This window comes from Temnothorax americanus, unplaced genomic scaffold, assembly GCF_048541705.1.
Source record: "Temnothorax americanus isolate GAGA-0224 unplaced genomic scaffold, ASM4854170v1 Scaffold3, whole genome shotgun sequence".
Lineage (NCBI taxonomy): Eukaryota > Metazoa > Arthropoda > Insecta > Hymenoptera > Formicidae > Temnothorax > Temnothorax americanus.
Window position 1 is genome coordinate 6,094,680 of NW_027509442.1, and position 18,346 is coordinate 6,113,025.

General features: G+C 36.1%; 6 protein-coding genes across 13 annotated transcripts; 2 read left to right on the forward strand and 4 right to left on the reverse strand.

Moving 5' to 3' along the window:
• Positions 1-649: 649 nt before the first annotated feature.
• Positions 650-4,953, reverse strand: Ast (single-strand DNA endonuclease protein asteroid). 3 transcript variants are annotated; one of them, XM_077411963.1, is made up of 3 exons: positions 4,789-4,953; positions 4,503-4,701; positions 650-4,393 (listed from the first exon to the last, which is right to left on the reverse strand). In XM_077411963.1, the coding sequence occupies exon 3, from the start codon at positions 4,331-4,333 to the stop codon at positions 2,030-2,032; it is 2,304 nt and encodes a 767-aa protein (XP_077268089.1). In that variant the 5' UTR covers positions 4,334-4,393; positions 4,503-4,701; positions 4,789-4,953; the 3' UTR covers positions 650-2,029. The 3 variants fall into 3 exon arrangements, with proteins under 3 accessions (XP_077268089.1, XP_077268087.1, XP_077268088.1); XM_077411961.1 differs by having other exon boundaries at positions 650-4,399; XM_077411962.1 differs by having other exon boundaries at positions 650-4,403.
• Positions 1,327-1,832, forward strand: LOC143900530 (uncharacterized). Its single transcript, XM_077411975.1, has 2 exons — positions 1,327-1,617; positions 1,698-1,832. The coding sequence occupies exons 1-2, from the start codon at positions 1,327-1,329 to the stop codon at positions 1,830-1,832; spliced, it is 426 nt and encodes a 141-aa protein (XP_077268101.1).
• Positions 4,954-5,200: 247 nt separating the features above from the next.
• Ccs (copper chaperone for superoxide dismutase) lies at positions 5,201-7,291 on the reverse strand. 2 transcript variants are annotated; one of them, XM_077411971.1, is made up of 7 exons: positions 7,026-7,289; positions 6,737-6,935; positions 6,256-6,445; positions 6,121-6,187; positions 5,866-6,047; positions 5,660-5,778; positions 5,201-5,327 (listed from the first exon to the last, which is right to left on the reverse strand). In XM_077411971.1, the coding sequence occupies exons 1-7, from the start codon at positions 7,038-7,040 to the stop codon at positions 5,317-5,319; spliced, it is 783 nt and encodes a 260-aa protein (XP_077268097.1). In that variant the 5' UTR covers positions 7,041-7,289; the 3' UTR covers positions 5,201-5,316. The 2 variants fall into 2 exon arrangements, with proteins under 2 accessions (XP_077268097.1, XP_077268096.1); XM_077411970.1 differs by having other exon boundaries at positions 5,201-5,778; positions 7,026-7,291.
• A 695-nt stretch (positions 7,292-7,986) lies between these two features.
• Positions 7,987-9,709, reverse strand: LOC143900529 (uncharacterized). Of its 3 annotated transcripts, none has more exons than XR_013257808.1 (3): positions 9,374-9,707; positions 8,411-8,723; positions 7,987-8,165 (listed from the first exon to the last, which is right to left on the reverse strand). XR_013257808.1 is itself a non-coding variant. In XM_077411973.1 (3 exons), exons 1-3 carry the CDS (start codon positions 9,403-9,405, stop codon positions 7,988-7,990), a joined length of 495 nt encoding a protein of 164 aa, XP_077268099.1. In that variant the 5' UTR covers positions 9,406-9,709; the 3' UTR covers position 7,987. The 3 variants fall into 3 exon arrangements, 1 of the variants encoding a protein (XP_077268099.1); XR_013257807.1 differs by having other exon boundaries at positions 8,411-8,699; positions 9,374-9,696; XM_077411973.1 differs by having other exon boundaries at positions 8,411-8,695; positions 9,374-9,709.
• Positions 9,710-10,518: 809 nt separating this feature from the next.
• On the forward strand, positions 10,519-15,612 carry LOC143900442 (uncharacterized). 3 transcript variants are annotated; one of them, XM_077411798.1, is made up of 7 exons: positions 10,519-10,608; positions 10,899-11,080; positions 11,170-11,246; positions 11,503-11,584; positions 11,714-11,921; positions 12,091-13,292; positions 13,583-15,612. In XM_077411798.1, exons 2-7 carry the CDS (start codon positions 11,021-11,023, stop codon positions 13,790-13,792), a joined length of 1,839 nt encoding a protein of 612 aa, XP_077267924.1. In that variant the 5' UTR covers positions 10,519-10,608; positions 10,899-11,020; the 3' UTR covers positions 13,793-15,612. The 3 variants fall into 3 exon arrangements, with proteins under 3 accessions (XP_077267924.1, XP_077267922.1, XP_077267923.1); XM_077411796.1 differs by having other exon boundaries at positions 10,543-10,682; XM_077411797.1 differs by having other exon boundaries at positions 10,565-10,675.
• Positions 15,173-18,312, reverse strand: LOC143900444 (protein O-glucosyltransferase 2). The gene is made up of 8 exons (XM_077411799.1): positions 18,088-18,312; positions 17,687-17,906; positions 16,981-17,192; positions 16,705-16,916; positions 16,386-16,630; positions 16,063-16,297; positions 15,543-15,842; positions 15,173-15,461 (listed from the first exon to the last, which is right to left on the reverse strand). The coding sequence occupies exons 2-8, from the start codon at positions 17,848-17,850 to the stop codon at positions 15,342-15,344; spliced, it is 1,488 nt and encodes a 495-aa protein (XP_077267925.1). The 5' UTR covers positions 17,851-17,906; positions 18,088-18,312; the 3' UTR covers positions 15,173-15,341.
• Positions 18,313-18,346: the final 34 nt, after the last annotated feature.

The window sequence follows — 18,346 nt, forward strand, 5'->3', positions numbered from 1 at the left end:
AAATAATTTCTATGTGTAATATAACTAAAATTGACCTTTTCGAAGAGCGGAGACTATCATTTTAGTCAATTTGTCACAATAATGCTATTGTAGTCACAATTTGTTAAAAATAAATTACTGGTTTTATATATTTTTTGACAGAAAGTTACAATTTGGTAAGAATTTTAAGAATGTTATATATACGCGACTTATTTTATATATTAAATGTGATTTTATTACAAATAAAAATGTTTTCAAATTTTTCTTTTTATATTTTATTTAAAAAAATAGTTTCTTTTGTGCACAGTTTCTAACTTAAATCACTATCTCATTCTACGTTGAAAGTGTTACATTCTTATAAAACAGATATATTTTGCAAAGTATACAAAAGAGATTTATTAATATATACTGATAACATTATTTACAATTATGAGAGGAAAATATAAATATGTATAGAAATGTACTTGTTATTCTGTAATCAATGTAATATATGTAATTTAACAAAAGGAACATATATTGGCCAGAAACATCCTAAATATCTTAATTTCTAACGTTATTCTTTTAAAAGTTTATGAAAAAAAATAACACTTATTATTGCAAAGTGAAACTTGGACAGAATTTATTCTTTACGTTGAGATTTATGTGAACTTTAAATAACAGTGCATTTCTCTTAATGTTGCATTATAATGTACATATGTATAAGTACATTTTATTTATTTAAGACTGATATTACTATATCATTGGGTAATAAATAAATAAAATATTCATACGAATACGAAGTTTGACATCATTATAACATCTTCCTTCAGTCTTAAATACTATTTTCTGCAATAGAATAGCTTCGTGTTTTATGAATTCTATTATTTTAAAATTTCCCTGATTTTATATAATACAAAAAAAAACAAATCTATTCATGCGCAGTACGAACTGCCAATTACGTCCCATCAATCAACAAAAATTATGTCGTCTAATTGTCAAAATTACTTGTATCAAAATAATATACAGTCAAACCAAACTAACATCAAACCAATATTACTAATAACATTGATACATCGAAGACTGTAAGTTCAAATATTACAAAATTATTTGTGTGCGCTTAATGATATATGTCAACGATGAATTTTTACATTCGTCAAGAATTTTGCCAGGAAAAAACATTTGATTAATAAAAGATTTTATTATAAATCTTATTTGTACATATTTACATTACAACTCTTGATTATAATATATATACCCATATTTTTATTATAACAAGCAGATAGATATAACTCTCTTCCTTATTTTTTTTACACAGCACTACCGATTAGAATAAAATGTTATAACAGCTAGAGTACATTTCGCATTCAGATGGAGAAGATCCCAATAACGCCGCAAATGCTACGTATAGCCGTGAAAGATTTACAAAAATTTCAATTATTTGTAAAATCAAATAACTTAAGGGATCACATACAAAGACATTATCCTGTTGAAACTGATTTCAAAGCTCTCGAGCAGGAATTGCAGGAGAAATTGAAATATGCCGTTTGCGTTGGATTGCTTGCTAAACAGGGAGACGACCAATATTATATACCAACTTTACGAGAAGAGGCTAATTCTGTTAAAACAGCGATCAACGCATTTTGGGAGACGTACACAAACGTAATACATGATCTCACGTTGATCTCTTTTACACCAATCTTTATGCTGCGCAAAAAAATCCTTTTATTTCATTTATTTAGAACAATCAGTTGCCTAATATGAGAAAGAAAAGGCCAGGTGGCAAAAGATTACTAACGTATCGGAAACGAAGAGATTACGTGAATTCCTCTAAGAAAGAAGAAACTGATAGCGATGAAGATTTAGATTTTCTTTAATCTAAGAACCGTGACTCTTAAACATCAATGTTACAATATAACTATAAATCTTTTTAGACATGCTTCTATGTGACATCCTATGCAATACAAATGCTTTATATATATGTATAAAAATGAATATATAACATACAAATTTATATAAAACATGATTTGTAGAGACGCAATTGTACTCAGTTTAATTATATACAATAAAAAGCTTAATGCTGCATGGCTCCAAGCACAGAAAAAGGATTATTTACATCGTAGAAGGATACTTCTTCGCTGGTGCTTTCGCACATTTTTTCTTCTTCACAATTTTCTTCGTGTGTAGCTTTCTTCTTTTCGTATCTTTTTGTTTTTTGCTTTTTACACTTATTGGCTTTCCACGCCAGTGCAGTATCGAGCAAAGGTTTGACTTTTGATAAAAGTACGTTAAATAAACGCGACAAACTCGGGGAATCTTGCAACATTAAATTGATGTAAACTTCAACGTCGTCACGTTTTTTAAAATTGCTACATAAATTGTACAATAATGTACCATTGAACACAGTAGCAACCTTGGTTGGTTCATATGGATATCCCAATAATGCGTTTAAGTTTAGAATATGCCTCAAGCAATTTTGAAACTCTGCAAAACCATGAACAATTGTAATATTGAATTTTTTCGGTTGCGCATACAGTTTCTGATCTACTTCGAAATTAGATACGAAGAATGCAGCTGCAAGTAAGCAGTCATCAGGATTAACCTCGTGAATTGCATTTGCAAGTGTAGCATTATTTGAGCATTGTGGCCGATAGTTCGTCGTTTTTCTTTGGTGTCGAATATTGTCCACAGTTTTATTAAATCTCTGACAGAATTTGCTCAGGATTCTATATAAGCCTATATGGCAATCGATTATGTTAAATAACAAAGCGAATAATAAAGCATATACGTGACAATTGAATTTAGACGGTTCCTGTTGTTGACCTATCCAGTACTTCATGGTTGCAATATACAACATCCAACTCGATGGAATTTCGTTTATATAACTTGCATTAAAGATCGTCAAAGCGGTATTTATAATTTCTCTTCGAGTAACAATGGATAATTCTCTCAAGTTGAGTAAAGAAGGTAGTTCGCAACCAAACATATTATCGCTGTACTCCAATTGATAACGCTTTATCCCCTTATTCTCGTCTCTGGTTATATATTCCATGTTGGTTTTCCTTCCTTTGACTCCTGATATCAACAATCCATAAATAACACCTATAATTTTTAAACTTATACGAATAGATGAAACTTGGGAAGGATCTTCAATCTGCGTAGGACAAACGTATAACTTTCTTATTATTAAATCAATGAAATAGGAAGAAAATCTGCACTGTTTGAATTCATGAATAAACCACTTAGGCAAATTGTCAACCAGAGACTCATTAGAGACCAACTCTCTCTCTTCAAGTATGCTTGCTATTTCTTTGTCTTCCGTTTCCTCCTCATCGCTCAGTTGCGTCTCATTGGTCTTTTCATCGATATACGTCAAATTATATATATCACCTTCAAACTTGTACATTTTGAACATATTCTGCACGCTTGCCTTCGAAAAAACTTCTGCAGGAAAGCCTAGCGTATGTAACACGCTCAGTGGTGCATTGATATAACCGTTTATCACCATTTCTATCGTATTTAATACGCGTTTGCGTTCTTGTTTCCGCAATCTACTCAGTATCCCTATCACGGCTTCATTTAAACTGCGTCTTCGTAGCCATTGAAACGTGACGTTTATACGCCGTTGTTGTTCATTGTTGAATCTCCTTTTGTCCATTTGTGGCAAATGACGAAAGAAGTTTTTAAACATGTGTTGCTTTACATAGTCATTCCCCAATAATACCGCTGCTAAGAACAACAAAGACTGATTTAATCCGCAGTAAACCCGGAAGAGTTTCTCAACGCGATAAATTTTGCAGCGTTTCACGTAACCTCCGCCTGTCGGGTTACGCACTACGTCATGTTCCAGCGTATTGAACGGTATGTATAAAGATCCATAAATATAGAAATCAGAGTCGTAGCTCAATACAGGACAGTTGAGAATGCGTGCTATCGCAGCTATGGTATTGTCTGCTTCAAATATGCACTGTGCGTATCTGATGCGTCTCTCATTCATCACATCTTTAAAGACCTCTTTTAAAAGCAGCGGAAGGAATTTAGTCCTATGCTGAGAAGACAAGGTATATTTTAACGCAATCTCATTCTTCTGTTTAGTTCGAGACACAATGGTTTTCAGCTTCTTGTCTTCGCAGCCACCGTCAATCAAAACCAACGGAGTGACCTTGCAAATTAAGAGTTTATCGAAAAAATCTCTCACGCATTGCGCATACTTGTCGTAGTCGCCACCGAAAGCGCAATTGCATTTCACGTGCCACATGTATAATTGACAACATATATTATTGCCGTCGATTACTAAATAACTGTCGTGTAGCGCGTAAGGTTCAAGGTAGCGCTCCGAATCATTCGATATGTACGTTGTTAAACCAGGAATCCCCATTCTGATAATCAATTTTCTTTAAAGCTTTAAAAGCTTTATTTAATATCCACACGAGTTTCTCTCTCTCTCTCTGTAACAAAATTATTAAATAACGATATTTCTGGCATTTCTACAAGCTTCTTTTTACTGCTTTATATAATTTCCTTATTTTTGTTTATTTATCACTTACATTGTGATTGTGATTGAGCCTAACCTCAATATGTCCGTTTTTAACGTTATGACTAAATAAAGTCGAAAGTTATAGTCAATTTCGTCAGGAAGATTAATAAAGTGATTTAGAAGTGTACGTGGTTTAAGAATCTATTGCGCGAGATAATCCAAGGACCGAGTTAAAAGCGCTTTCCTATTCCAGAGCCAGTTGGAGTAAGCTAACCCCCAAAAAAAGTTTTTAACGTTACATTTTCTTTGTTGAATAATACGCAGTTGTTACTTCCAGCAAAGTTTCTTCTACTTACTTTAACATTTCCTTAATTTATCATCATTGCTACTTCTTCAAGTAATATTATAATATATCAGAATAAACTATAGGCTTATATACATGTTTATAAACCTGAACCTCATAAATGGAATATAGCATGAACGCCATGAACCAAAAACCAAATACAAGAGAACCCATTGAGAGAAAGACGACGACGAAGTAAAAAATGACATGTTCTTATTGGATATCTCTTGTTTCACTAGTCTAGCACTAGCATGGGACAAATCATTATCTAGTATTGTAGAATATAAAACTAATTATGTTCAATATACATATATGTACAAGACTAGAGAGATAAGGATAAAGTATATAGTGATAATGTAATGTATGTAATTTAATAGAAATTCGTAATTAAATTTAATATAAATTTGTACATAAAGAGACTAGACATTTACATAAATATATTTTATTTTACCGAAAAATGGTACATTTATTTCTGTTCAAACGAATTCCGAACATGGAAAGTTGTTTGTTAGATCAATCTAGCGCTATGCCTCCGTGTTAATTATAAATTTGCTGAAAAGAAAAAGTGTATGAATTATATAGTCAAATTATTTCTTGAGAATTTTTGTGTTACCACAAGATCATATATATGATTACACTATGAAATTTGAATTCTCATTCTCACACAATTGCTTATTTAAATAGAAAATATAAAAAAGATTAAGAAAATCCTTTCTTCCTTTCCTCTTTTTCTTTCCTTTCATCAAATATTAATGAAAAAATTTCGTAGACCAATAATTAGCAGCGTACAACAAAGCTTGTCGCATAAAGCGATCGTAGCTAAACTTAAAGTATTCAAATTAATGTACATATTTTCTCATTTGACTCTGTATAACTTTTTGTACCATGGTTATTCGCGCGTGCCCGATCTCTTTCGTCCCATAAAGTGAGTCCGTCGCATGCGCAAATCTTCTTCGTATTTTGAAATAATCCAGATGATCTAGCTATAATGCCACAAGCCAACCTGTATAGGAGGAATTTAATGTAAAATAATTAAATAAGACACACCGTCAAGCATCAAGCTCGACGCAATAATAATCGTTCCGTATACCTAGCTCCACTATTCCCATTTATCTTAGATTCTGGACTGTCGCCTCTTCCAAGATCGTCTGGATCCTTGGTAAAAATGAGAGATCTGCCAATAATGTCAGGTATCTTAAGAAACTTGTCTATCCTCCAAAACGTAGCTCTGCCAGCAGCGTCTGCCAGGACATTACCAAGATCACCGACATGCTGCAATTGCAGGCAACAGTGACATCGTTAAAATATACCGTGAGATCTAAGAAATTTAACGTTTCATATTTACCCTCTTGGACAAATCATCCTCGGGTCCACCGTGTGGTGAATTATTTGGGTTGAAATGTTCGCCTACGCTGCAATAAAAATAAAATGTATACTCCAAGCGTCAAGTATTTTGCTTTTGCGAGCTCCTGTGACTTACCTGTCACAGCCGTTAGATATATCACCGCACTCGTGTATGTGCATACCGTGCTCGCCCGGAGTTAAACCGTCAATCGTACCGTCTATGATACATCCCTCTGGAGTTTCTGCAAATCTTATTACCCCTCTGATCTGATTACTCACGCTGTATCCCGAATTTCCACCCAGCATTGACACAGCGCTTAATCCATCTGCAAAAGATAAGTGTCTAATTTTAACAATCACAAGTAGTTATGTGTATCATTCATTCTACCATATGCGCACATGTATAAAAACATATTCAATAAAGAATATAGAAATATTCAAAATAAGCTCTTTAGTTTTCTAGATAGAGTTATTTTTCCATAACTCCTTTTTTTCTTTCCAACAGTTCTAAAAACACTGGCGTCTTCAGAAATCGTGAATGAAACAGGCAAGTTGATTGTAATACACGTGAAAAAATAGTATACTATACACAACAGCATAGCAAAATTTGTTTAAACCTCCGAATCCCTTCAACACTGCCCGTCTTCCAGTCCTTTCGATTCTTTCCTGAATGACGGAGTAAGGTAGACTTGTCTCAAGGGTGACCGCGCCGCGTTCTAACGATATGTCGACATTCCGGATGCCATCCAGATCCGCCAGACTCTTGGAAATTGCATTGACGCATTTCTCACATGTCATATGTACCGCAAACTCGATCTGCAGAATTAACGTAACGTTACAGATTTGACAATATTTTATTTCCTCTCTCCCGATTTGTCAGTGACGAGTATAAAAGTAATTGCTCACCTTCGCTGAAGCCATTTGCGTATACGCTTGTATCAACGTGATAAAGCAATTTTTTTATTTCACGCCGGTGTCTTATATGCGTCGCACACCGGCGAGTGCTCCTATCTTTCATTTATTTATTTTTTTTCTTATTTATATTACTAAAGGTGCCTTTTCATGCTGACGCTCGACGCTCATTTTCAGCGGCAAGAAGGTCGCATGACCACACGTGACGTCGGCGTCAATTGAAATTCATGAAAAGGAAAACAGCGTCAAAATTTCGGCGTCTTCGCGCTGCTTTGGCTTTGACGCTAAAGCTGAGAAAATCCATGGTAGAAATACAAGGGTATGCTCTTGCGCATATTTCCGAACCCAGCCAATCAGCGACTTGTTCAAGCTTACGTCACACTGAGCGGCACATTTAAGCAGCGAATCTATAATAGTCATTTATAAAAGCATTTTGAGCGGACAATATGTGAATACAAAATAATGTTGATCATTTATGTGAGAGAAAATTCTGTTTTATAAATAAATAAATATATATAAACGAAAATATATAAATATAAAAAACGCACGTGACATACGGATAAACGCTCATCGTTTCCCGAATTTGTCTCTCGTTGTAGATGTTAGAAACGTTATTGTTAATTGACGAATTTTATAATTATTTTATGTGGGTTTGTCTAAATATATGATATTACAGAAAATATTATTATTATTAAGAAAAAAAGAATTGTGTGCATTGAATAAAAATCATTGCGACGTACGGAAAAATTTCACATAAAACGAGATTTTAATTTCCAGTCATTTATTATTAAAATTCTGCGAATTATTAGTTTTAATCAAAACTGGTCGGAAAACGATTGGAAAAGAATTGTCAGCTGAGACGCAAAACAAAAATATATTGTGGCGTACGACATAAAGAACTATATATGCAGAGGAAAGATGCAGATAAAAGATCAAATAACAATAAATGCAAATATTTAATATACAGGTTTTTTATTAGTAAATTTTGACATCTTTCTTTTTTTTTGCCTGTGATTTGCGATTGCAATCGCTCGGTTCATTTCGCGCAGCCTAATATATGTCCTAGTCCTAATGAGGCATAGTAATGCCTCTCTCGGTATTTTCAGTGCGGCTACCTGGGCTTCTAGACGACGTCTGAAAGCATAAAACTATATAGTGCTACTTTTAAAACTACACCCAGCAAACCAGAACTATATATATTTATGTATTAGTAATATAATAACGATATGTAATGTCAGCACATTTATGTGGTTTGTTATGTAACTGTGTAAATATGGTTGAGCTGACATTACATATCGATGTTATATTACTGACACATATACGGTTCTTATTTGCTGGGTATACTTTGTGCTTGATGGGAACAGTAATTTATAACTTACATTTGTAACATGATAGCTTCTGTACTGGACGATGCTGGTGTCTGTTCTTCTGTACTGGACGATGCTGGTGTCTGTTCAACATCCATCGAAACTTCATTTGATACAGGCAAAGGCATTGTTTCAGCTAACACATTTTCGTTTGATGTTAGTGGAGGTACTGCATGGAGATGCAACGTCGGGATAGCATCAGGATGTATCTTCCTAGTTCGTGTAGGTGAATAACCTAGTAGATGTTCTTGTAAGGGCTTCGTAAAAGCTTCATCAGCAAAATGCTTCGAACATATCCTAGCTGAAGCAAACAAGGTTTAAGATTCTTAAATATATGCTTATAATAATAAACAAGAGAAATCTGTGGTACAATATTAGTTGCTTTCCATTTACATCAAAACTCAGATAATTCTCACTTGTGACGTCATAACTCAGTTAAATGCACGTTCCTTTTGCATGATGGCAAGTGAGATTCAGCTGAGTTTTTATCTACAATCGAGACTGTTGCGATAATCTGGGAACGCACGGTTGCGAGAGATAGGGTAGCACAGAGAAATCAGACCGTTATGTATGAAAGTCGCATTTATTCTGAAGACGATACACACTCGCACGCCGGTAGCTGATATCTGCGACAGAATTCGGAGCAGGAGCACAGGTGATAAGAGAGGGGTGGTTTGGTCTATCCCGGCCCGCCTCGTGCCGACCTCGTGTCAGCATTCCGATCGCGAAAGTTCGAGAAGCGCGAAAACTAATCGTCCTCAACAGAGACCATGTGCTTTAATGAAACTAATAAACTCACATTAAAAGTGAGGCTATGGACCGGTATTATTATTATGCGATAGCTTTGTCACCAAAATAAGCAAGTAAATACAAAATGACATATCTTACCTGAGTATAAAAATACTCACATATCTGAGTGACTCAGATCACTTGAGTGTAAATGGAAAGCAACTATTACTATACAAAAGTACATACCATTTTTTGGTGAAATATTTTCTTTTCCGCATGCTTGACGCCACTTATTACACAGTGCTGGATCTTTTGGGAAGGAAAAATATTTTATTTTATTTCCTTCGATCTTTCTGGTCTTTGCCAGATAGTTCCCACACCCTTTCACATTACACGTCATTGCGTACACTGTAATAATCACAAACGAATTACTCGACATAAACAGCGAACCGAGCGAACGCAGCCATTGCGAATCACCGAGTACATCCGATTCATTCCGATGCTACACGAATATGACGTAAGCTTAAACAAAAGTGGTGGGAATGCGCAGTGGTCTGACACGGTATGAGCATACCCTTGTATTTCTACCATGAGAAAATCCAGCTTTCTTTGCTTGACGCTAGCGTCAGCGCGAAATCACGTGATTTCGCGATACGCTGAAACGAGCGTCCCATGAATTCGCACCTTTACAGTCTGGCCAATTTTCTAGCAGCAGGGTTTCCAACAGTATCTTAGTTCTTTGGCACCTCCTCCATCGTTCTCGCTGAGTTTCCACTGAGCGCGTCACGCGTCGCGTCGTCACAAGAATGTAATGAAATGGGATGTTTTGATTGGTTAACTTGTGACGACGCGACGCGTGACGCGCTCAGTGGAAACTCAGCCTTAATCTTTTTTCCTTGCAAAATGTGCAAAATTGCTCGCAACAAAACTTTTATGCAATTATATAATTGTCGTTCGTTTCTTAGTCTAATCTTTCTTTCCATATATTAAGCAAAAATTGACTATATTCTGTCGACGTTAAAAGAATAATAAAGATATCGCTTGATAAATTAGTCGAAAATTAAATTAATCAGAGTTTGGAGTTTGGTCGAAATCATCCTAATTTAACCGGCAGAATTCTTTACGGCAAAACTTTTACGCAACTATATACAATTGTCATTCTTAATCCACATAAGTATAAATATTATATAATATATTATAAGTATAAATAATATAACTATTGCTTGGATCAGCTAGTCGCTAATTGAATAATCGACATTCGCCGTCAAATATAAAATTTATAAAATCGGACTGCGAATGCCGTCCTTATTCGTATTCGCGCCATTCGCGGTTCTCCATAAAAAACTTCCGAAAAGGAGGCGAGTTCGCGTGCCCGCCGTTGGTAGCGCTGCTCTCTCAAGCCTTCTGTTTTTCGCGGAAGCTGTCCGATCTCTCGTGTCACCCAAACCCCCGAAACTGGATGCACTGATGCACTTCGCGAGGTAATTGACGATAATTACCACACGCGTCAGTTACGTTACGGCAAAAAATACGCTGCACGCACGACTGGTTTGTGGTTAGACATACATATATACATAGACATACATATATATATATATATATATATACGTGTGTATAACACGCGGGTTGAGAGCTTGAAAAAAAAAAAAAATATATATTTCTGCGCTGTCCCTGGCGGTCCCGCGCGAATGATCTCGCGCTTCGGACACCGCGGGAGCACGCTCGGGAAATACGACGGAGATGGACGTACCAGGGTTTAAGGTATTTCCAGGTAACTCCCCGCGATAGCGTGACGTGACGGAGGATTATCCCCCTCGGAGAATAGTGCCCCGGTCCCATTCTCGGTGAAGTCTGCTCCAACGTCCTGACGACTCGTGAGTTTTCGCTTCGAAAATGTCCGTGACCTTCGCGCAACGCGGCAGGCCACCTCCGAATCCTAGCCAAATACAAAAGGTAAAGATGCTGACTGTGGCTTAGCCAAAAAAAAAAATAAAAGGAGTAGCGTAACTGTGTACATGTATGTGTTTTTCACGTTTTTCTAGATGCTCGATGAGAATAGCCAACTTATACAGATGATTCAGGAGTATCAGAACAAGGGCAAGGCACAAGAATGCATACAGTGAGTGATCAGTACGGCGATTATGCGTCTCGCGGTGTTTCTCGGTTGATTCTGATTAGAAAATGTTTCTTGCGAAGTGATTTTATGCAGCAAGAATTAAATATTTTTGTTACTACTAAGATACAGCCTAAATTTCGTATCGGAGTAATTTTTTTCAGCTGTATATACCAGACGAGTATCAAAGAGGATTATTTTCTCAATACGTTAGGCAACTTTTGTCAAGTCAGTTAGTAAACCTGTTAAATTTAATTTTTAGGTACCAACAAATGTTACATCGCAACTTGGTGTATCTAGCGTCTATCGCTGATGTAAACCAGAATCTTCAGAATTTATTGCCTGTAAGTAATAGATCTCATGGGATAATAAACGTAGTTGAAGTATATTATATGTAGATTCAACCAAATTATTGTTAAACGAAATTTTCACAAACAATTGCACGATTTAATTAGCTATCTTTTTGTTTCAAGGTACCTCAAGGTATTCCCAATGGTCCTCAGCATGGGATGATGAGCCCACAAGGACTTCCAAGTGGTCCGGGTGGTGCAGCTGGTCCCGGAGGAGAAATGCCGCCAAATACGCAACCAACAATGCCAATGTCGACGTTTAATCAAGGCCAACCAATGGCACAAGGTTATCGCGGACCTGTGATGCCTGGCCAAGGACCTGCGATAAATAGTACGTTATACTCTAATTTAAATTTTTTTTATTAATAAAAACCTTATTTTTGTTCTAATTTAAAATTATATTAATTGATAATTACATGTTAATTTAATATGAGGTGTAATCATAACTCTTTTAGCTCCAATGATTATTACCAGACATTTTAATCTTTTAAAATTTATAGGGCCTCTAACCGCACCGGGTCCGCAGCAGTATAGAGGTCCACAAGGTTATCCTCAGCAACCTTCTCAACAAGGTTATCCCGCTCAATATACTGGTCAGAATCCTGCCTCGAACTACCAAGGTCCACAAGGATCCGCGTACACTCCCGGTCAACCAAATCAGTACGGACCGCCAAACGCTTCTCAGCAGCAAGGATATAGTGCAGCGACGCAGCCAAATTATGGTCCTCCAACTACGGTGAACAGTTACGGTCCACAACCAGGTGGTTATCCGCCACCGGGCACGCCTCAACCACCTTCCGGATATGGGCCACCACCGCCAAATCAACAAGGCTATCCGCCTTCGAATGCCTCGCAGCAGAATTTCTCATCAGGTAGTCAACAACAACAACCGGGACAATATGGCAGTCCTAGTCCACAACCAAATTATCAGCAGCCTCCGTCCCAAGCGCCACCTCAAAACGCGTACGCTGGACAGCCCGGAAGTTATCCCCCTCCTTCCTCGCAGACATACGCGAACAATGTACCACCGCAAAATTACCCACCACCTCCGACAACTAGCGCGACTCAGCCCCCGCAACCTGGATCTCAGCAAAACGCGGGTCCCCAGCCCAATTATGTTAGCCAACCGAGTCCAGGTCCTGGCGCGACGCAGTACGGTCCCACCTCTACATCTCCGCCATTTAGCACTTCCTCCGCGAGCGGCAATACTTACGCCCAAAGCAGTCAGCCGACAAGCACACCGTCTGCCTCGACGCAGACGTATCCGCCGAATAGCGGTCCGCCACCGACGTCGCAGGGCGGAAGCTATGCACCCCCGGTGCCGCCGGCCCCCTCTGGATATCCCGTTCATCAAACACCACATCCGACATCGCACCCCCCGCATCCACCGCCACCGCATCAGTCGCCACATCAACCACCGCACGCCCCGCATCAGCCACCTCACCAGCCAACTCATCAGTCATCCCATCAACCACCCTCGCATCAATCACCACACCAGCCACCGCAACAATCTCAGCAACAGTCGCAAACAGCTCCGCAGACGCAACAGCAACCGTCTCAGAGCCCAGCTCCGAGTGGATTTCAGCCGCCGTCTGGTCCACCGCAGGGTCCCGCCCCACCACCAGGCCCTCAACAACAACCCGCTTATGGACCCACTACGACGCAAACATATGTGCCACCGACTCCAGGAGGGCAACCACAGGTATGTTGTTCGAGTAATCTATATTTCGCTATATTGGACATAGTTTTAGATTTATTAGTTGTTTCGTGGCAATTGTGTAATATAATTTTTTTACAGTTTTTATAATTTTATTCACAGTTTTCTTTATGTAGAAAAAGAAAACTTTATTTTCTTTCTTAAATTATTTATGTTTGAAACGTCTGTGAAAAATTATGTAATATGCAAGTATGAGCAGCTAATTAAAACATCGAGTACATTTACGTGAATTTATTATTGACATATTGAAAATTGAGAGCATCTTGAATTAATAGATTTACAGTCCGCATCCGCCACAAGGGGGACAACACTATGGACATCCTCAGTATCCTCCTCAAAGTTACCCTCCACCGCCAGCAGGACAAGGATATCCACAGTATCCGCCACGACCACCTGGTGGACACATGCCTCCTCCACCTGGACCACAAGGACCACCTCCACCTAATCAATACGGAGGTTACGGTTATCAGCCACCCACACAATAAAATACATCAACTCCCAGATTTACATAAAGTTTAGATTAATACGGATATCAAGAATAATTTTGTTTATGTTTTTAATTACTTTATTATGTATTTTTTTTTCATGTTAATAATGTACTTTTATCGCATAGTGTAAATTCACAATATTTATCTAGACATTGTGAATGTCCATGTTAATATTCACAATATTTATCTAGGTATTGTGAATATTCATGTTAATATCCATATTATTATTCACAATATTTATCTAGATATTTTGTGAATATCTGTATTAATATGAATATCTAATATAATTTGAATATAAAGGGTTCATTACAAAGGATGGGATTTATAAAACGAGAATTATGTAAAGAACTTAATTTAATTTAACCTTATGCGTTAAGATTGGTAATAAGAAAAAACTTAGAACAAAATTATATATAAATTATGGGAGATGCTTCAAAAAAACTCCCCAGTTGGACTGGGGACACTTGGATTATTTAATTCTTTTGATGATCCTCAGTGTTTATATTATATATTAGATATTTTAAAAAAAAGTCTGGGAGAGATGATATAAATAATTTATATATAATTTTGTTTTACATATTATATACGTATATATTATGACAGAATAGTAAATCTTTTATTATTATTATTATTATTATTATTATTAGTTATAGATCTCTGTGAAATAAATATGCCAAAATATTCCAAATGGCTTTTACACTCTTGTGGCGAATCTTCTAATACGAAAAAATGTAAATTATAGTACGTATAAATACTATTAACAGGTTTTTTTTGTATAATTTGTTTTATTATTATTTTTACAAATTAGAAAGTAATACAAGTATTTGTCGCAGACATGTTTATTTCCATTATATTTTTTTATATTACTATTTTGCGCACAGTAAAGATGATAAGCCTCAAATTCTATTTTCATTACGAATACATACGTAATTTTTTATTAATACGATCAAAGCATAAAACAAATTGAAAGTCAAAGAATTATGTAACTATGCAATGGTACAAATGCCATATGTAAGAATATATATAAATGTTTGTTCCACACAATTTTTATTTATGCTATTAATATTGATATATAAGAAAATTTAATTTCATAATATATGAATATGAATGTAAATTTTCCACCATTAAATATTATTTGCAGTAGAATTCGCGATACAATTGAAGAGAGAATATCGTAAATCTTGCCACGCCTTGTATTTATCCCATAAATATTTTCCGAAGAAAATGTTGATAATTGTACAAATGATGTATCTTACTCAAGTTCTCGCGACATGATTTTAGATTAAATTGAAAAAATTATTAAATATATATAAACACAGCGAGCAGGTTGTACAAGCGTTGTAAAAGAGAAGATTTATTAAATATTAGGCAACCATCTGTTTTTCGAGATCATGTTTCCTTTTATTTTTGACATTAGACATTAGGTATGAAATGTTAGTAAACAAATGTGCACACATGATAGACGATAACTGTATGACAACGTGAATCTGTTAAAACTTCATTATATAAATAAATCATAGAAAAATGTTGAAAAAGATGTTGAAAATTACAATTCATCTCTAAGGTTTGAATTCCTAGAATGACATTGACAAGAATGACTAGGTTGTGGTACTTCTTCCATGTTATTTAGTACTTCAACTTTACTCTTTAAGCGTTTACTCCATTGCTGAAATATAAAAATTGTATTATTTGACAAGGCTATATATACCTAAGAAAAAAATATAAAATAGAACTTTTTTTCCCATACATGAAATAAAACTGTATAGTAACATAATATATCACGTGGTAATAAATTATCCCTGACGAACTGTCTGGCAGATTTAGCAATTTTTAATCCGTCCTCGTCATGCTCCTTTGCCCACGTGATCTTTTCAACGAGATTCGACAGATCGCTTTTCACAGGCACATAATGTAATCCGGGTGTAAGAGCTTTGTAAAAAAATTCATAATACTTGGATTCTTGCTTAAACACCAAAGAATCTCCAGAAAGTAAATACGGGAATCGATAAGCTGCTACTGTGCCATCAATATTCAATTGATATTTGTACTATAAAAAAAATTATTAAGTGTTAATGTGAATACATATCTGATTTTTTTTATTCTTTTCCCTAACATAAACAAAATTACATATTGTCGTTCTTTTAATACTTGTATACAATTCCAAATTAATATGTACCTTGAAAAACAAAAAAAAATTCAATAATATCATAGAATATGCGTCAAATTTGACTTATTTGTTACAGGGAAAGTACGACTTTTATATTTACCTCGAAAAACTTGAAAAATGATACATAATTTTGCGCAGGCCCATATTTATCTATTTCATCTCTAAAGAAGAAGAAATTAGTAATGGAGACATTGAAGAGCTCCGGATGCTTTCTCGAAATATCTACTAAGTCAAGACGTTCCCTCCTGGAATCGCGTCCACGCCAAAACAATTGCTCAGTCTTGTTTTCCCATGGCAGTCCATTACCTTGTACGGAGAGTGTGTCTAACATTACCCTGTTTTTTTTTTTTTTTTTTCAGGCATATCATATTGCGAATAAAACGACAGAGCTTAGATTATTAGCATTATCGAGGCACGTTATACCTTCCCATCGCTTCCAGAGATGATTCTGTGATATCATACGTAGGCATAACAATATCTTTCGTACTTTCAGATCCGCACCATGAAAAAATAGGGTGTAGCGGGCCTGAATCGGGAACAAGTGGCCAGTCGCCCAAATTCGCGAAGAATTCAATATCCGGCAGCGTCACTTTGCGCGCAAGCGACAACAATATAGCATCCATAAATATTTTGAAGCCAACATGTTGACCGTAACATTGCCTATAAACCTAGTTTAATCTAGTTTAAATCAACATTGATAAATAAACACAAATTATAAACCGATGAATATAACGATATTTACTCTGTTAGATTTCAATACGTAACGACAAATGCTGACACTGGTCGGTCGATCGTATCTTTTAATAATGCTTTCACGCACTTCGTCAAAGTCAATATTTGAGAATGGAGAGAGATCACGATGTATTTGAGTGTAATTTTCTTGACACTCATAATGATCTAGCCAGTTAATGATCGATGGATTTGGGCAGTAACATTCTTCTTCGTAGACAGGACCTAAAGAGACGGTTCTTTTGTTAGATTCTAAGGTTTTGCGTAAGAAAAACAGGTTCGCATATACCTTTGATCTTCGAATGAGGCATTGGCAAATCTTTTCCCTTGATTTTTACTTTAATCTTAACATTGAAGCAGGTATTGAAAACTTTGTAGCGCATGATGAAACTTCCATCTTTACAGTCAAAAATTTGAGTCCATACGCGGCATGATACACCTTTGAGAGATTCCCCGTATACCTGTCCAGCGATTATATTCTCACCGGGAGATTTTGTCAAACTAGAAACAACACAATATAACATTATATGGATCAGATAACTGATAGAAGAAATACTAATTGCAGATCGATTTATAATTTGTTCTCAAAAATGTTTGTAACTGAAATTACTCCATCTTTTATTACGCAACTGTAGATTTTAGAATATTGTATAAAATTCCTTCTCTGGATTTTCATTATTGTAATAAGTACCATTCGAATCGTTATCCCTAAATCTTTAACGTTAGATTCATTAGAACAATCAACTCTGCCAAAATTACGAGTTTCAAGTTTCTTGTTTTAAATTACAGAAATTATTAAGGTTTATTTGTTAGAATTTATGTTAACTCTCGTCAAGAAAAAAATGATTGTAAGTGTGTGTACGCCAATTTATTTTCCATTAAACTTTAAACTTCAAAGTTCTGTAGGATGTCTACATGTAGCAAAATAATGCTGGTTCTAGTGTCAATGTATTACACGCTTGTTACTGCTTTATGTATAATTGCCCGATACTAACTTTCTTCCGTGCGAATCCACGAGCTGCAAAAAGAAATATCTGGCGCGCATGGTAACTTCTGCTGGTTTCAATCCTGGACCCCATACAATTGTTTTCAGTGGGTCCACATCGACATGCCTCGCTCCCGTGCAAACGAGCAACCCTAGGAACGTTATCAGGCGCATACTTCTCGGCAAATATTTATACAAACAATATGCGAGATGGTACGGTGCCTCCGCGACTGAAAAAAGATTGGCAATTTGATTTCTCTCTCTGACAAATTGATCACGAGGATTTTTGAGGTTATGACGGATTCGCCTGTTCATCGTTGACATTTTAATTATCCGTACGAAGACAATAAGGTGACCTCGTATGACGGTTTATTACACGATCATTCTTATTTCCTACAAGCTTACACTCACCTAAGGTGCTATCGTAAATGCAGAAATTTATCGGTAGCTGTCGATTTAGAGCCAATAAAGCCGGTTGCTCGATTTGCCTTTGACGGTTGAAATTTCTTTATATTCTGCATCTACAAGCTTATCATGGCCTACAAGCACGTGTGTACGCGCGCATACACACACAAATAAAATTCCTTCGTGTACGTCACATGTCTCACAATCAGCTTGATCCTTCAAAACTTCTCTAATAATTTACTGCACGTTGCTAAACGAAAGAGAA

Bases quoted from the DNA above. Each gene is read 5' to 3' on its own strand.
- Ast (XM_077411963.1), bottom strand. From the start codon at position 4,333: ATGGGGATTCCTGGTTTAACAACGTACATATCGAATGATTCGGAGCGC.
- LOC143900530 (XM_077411975.1), top strand. From the start codon at position 1,327: ATGGAGAAGATCCCAATAACGCCGCAAATGCTACGTATAGCCGTGAAA. The intron at 1,618-1,697 runs GTAATACATGAT...TCATTTATTTAG, and splicing joins TTTGGGAGACGTACACAAAC to AACAATCAGTTGCCTAATAT.
- LOC143900444 (XM_077411799.1), bottom strand. From the start codon at position 17,850: ATGCGCCTGATAACGTTCCTAGGGTTGCTCGTTTGCACGGGAGCGAGG. The intron at 17,193-17,686 runs GTTAGTATCGGG...TGTTGTTTCTAG, and splicing joins GTGGATTCGCACGGAAGAAA to TTTGACAAAATCTCCCGGTG. The intron at 15,843-16,062 runs GTAAATATAAAA...TTTTTTTTATAG, and splicing joins CATTTTTCAAGTTTTTCGAG to TACAAATATCAATTGAATAT.
- LOC143900529 (XM_077411973.1), bottom strand. From the start codon at position 9,405: ATGCGGAAAAGAAAATATTTCACCAAAAAATG. The intron at 8,696-9,373 runs GTATGTACTTTT...TGCTTCAGCTAG, and splicing joins AAATATTTCACCAAAAAATG to GATATGTTCGAAGCATTTTG. The intron at 8,166-8,410 runs GTAAGTTATAAA...TTATGCTTTCAG, and splicing joins GAAGCTATCATGTTACAAAT to ACGTCGTCTAGAAGCCCAGG.
- Ccs (XM_077411970.1), bottom strand. The intron at 6,188-6,255 runs GTAAGTCACAGG...TTTTTATTGCAG, and splicing joins ATATCTAACGGCTGTGACAG to CGTAGGCGAACATTTCAACC. The intron at 5,779-5,865 runs GTATACGGAACG...CCTCCTATACAG, and splicing joins AATGGGAATAGTGGAGCTAG to GTTGGCTTGTGGCATTATAG.
- LOC143900442 (XM_077411798.1), top strand. From the start codon at position 11,021: ATGTCCGTGACCTTCGCGCAACGCGGCAGGCCACCTCCGAATCCTAGC. The intron at 11,922-12,090 runs GTACGTTATACT...TAAAATTTATAG, and splicing joins CCAAGGACCTGCGATAAATA to GGCCTCTAACCGCACCGGGT. The intron at 13,293-13,582 runs GTATGTTGTTCG...TTGAATTAATAG, and splicing joins CTCCAGGAGGGCAACCACAG to ATTTACAGTCCGCATCCGCC.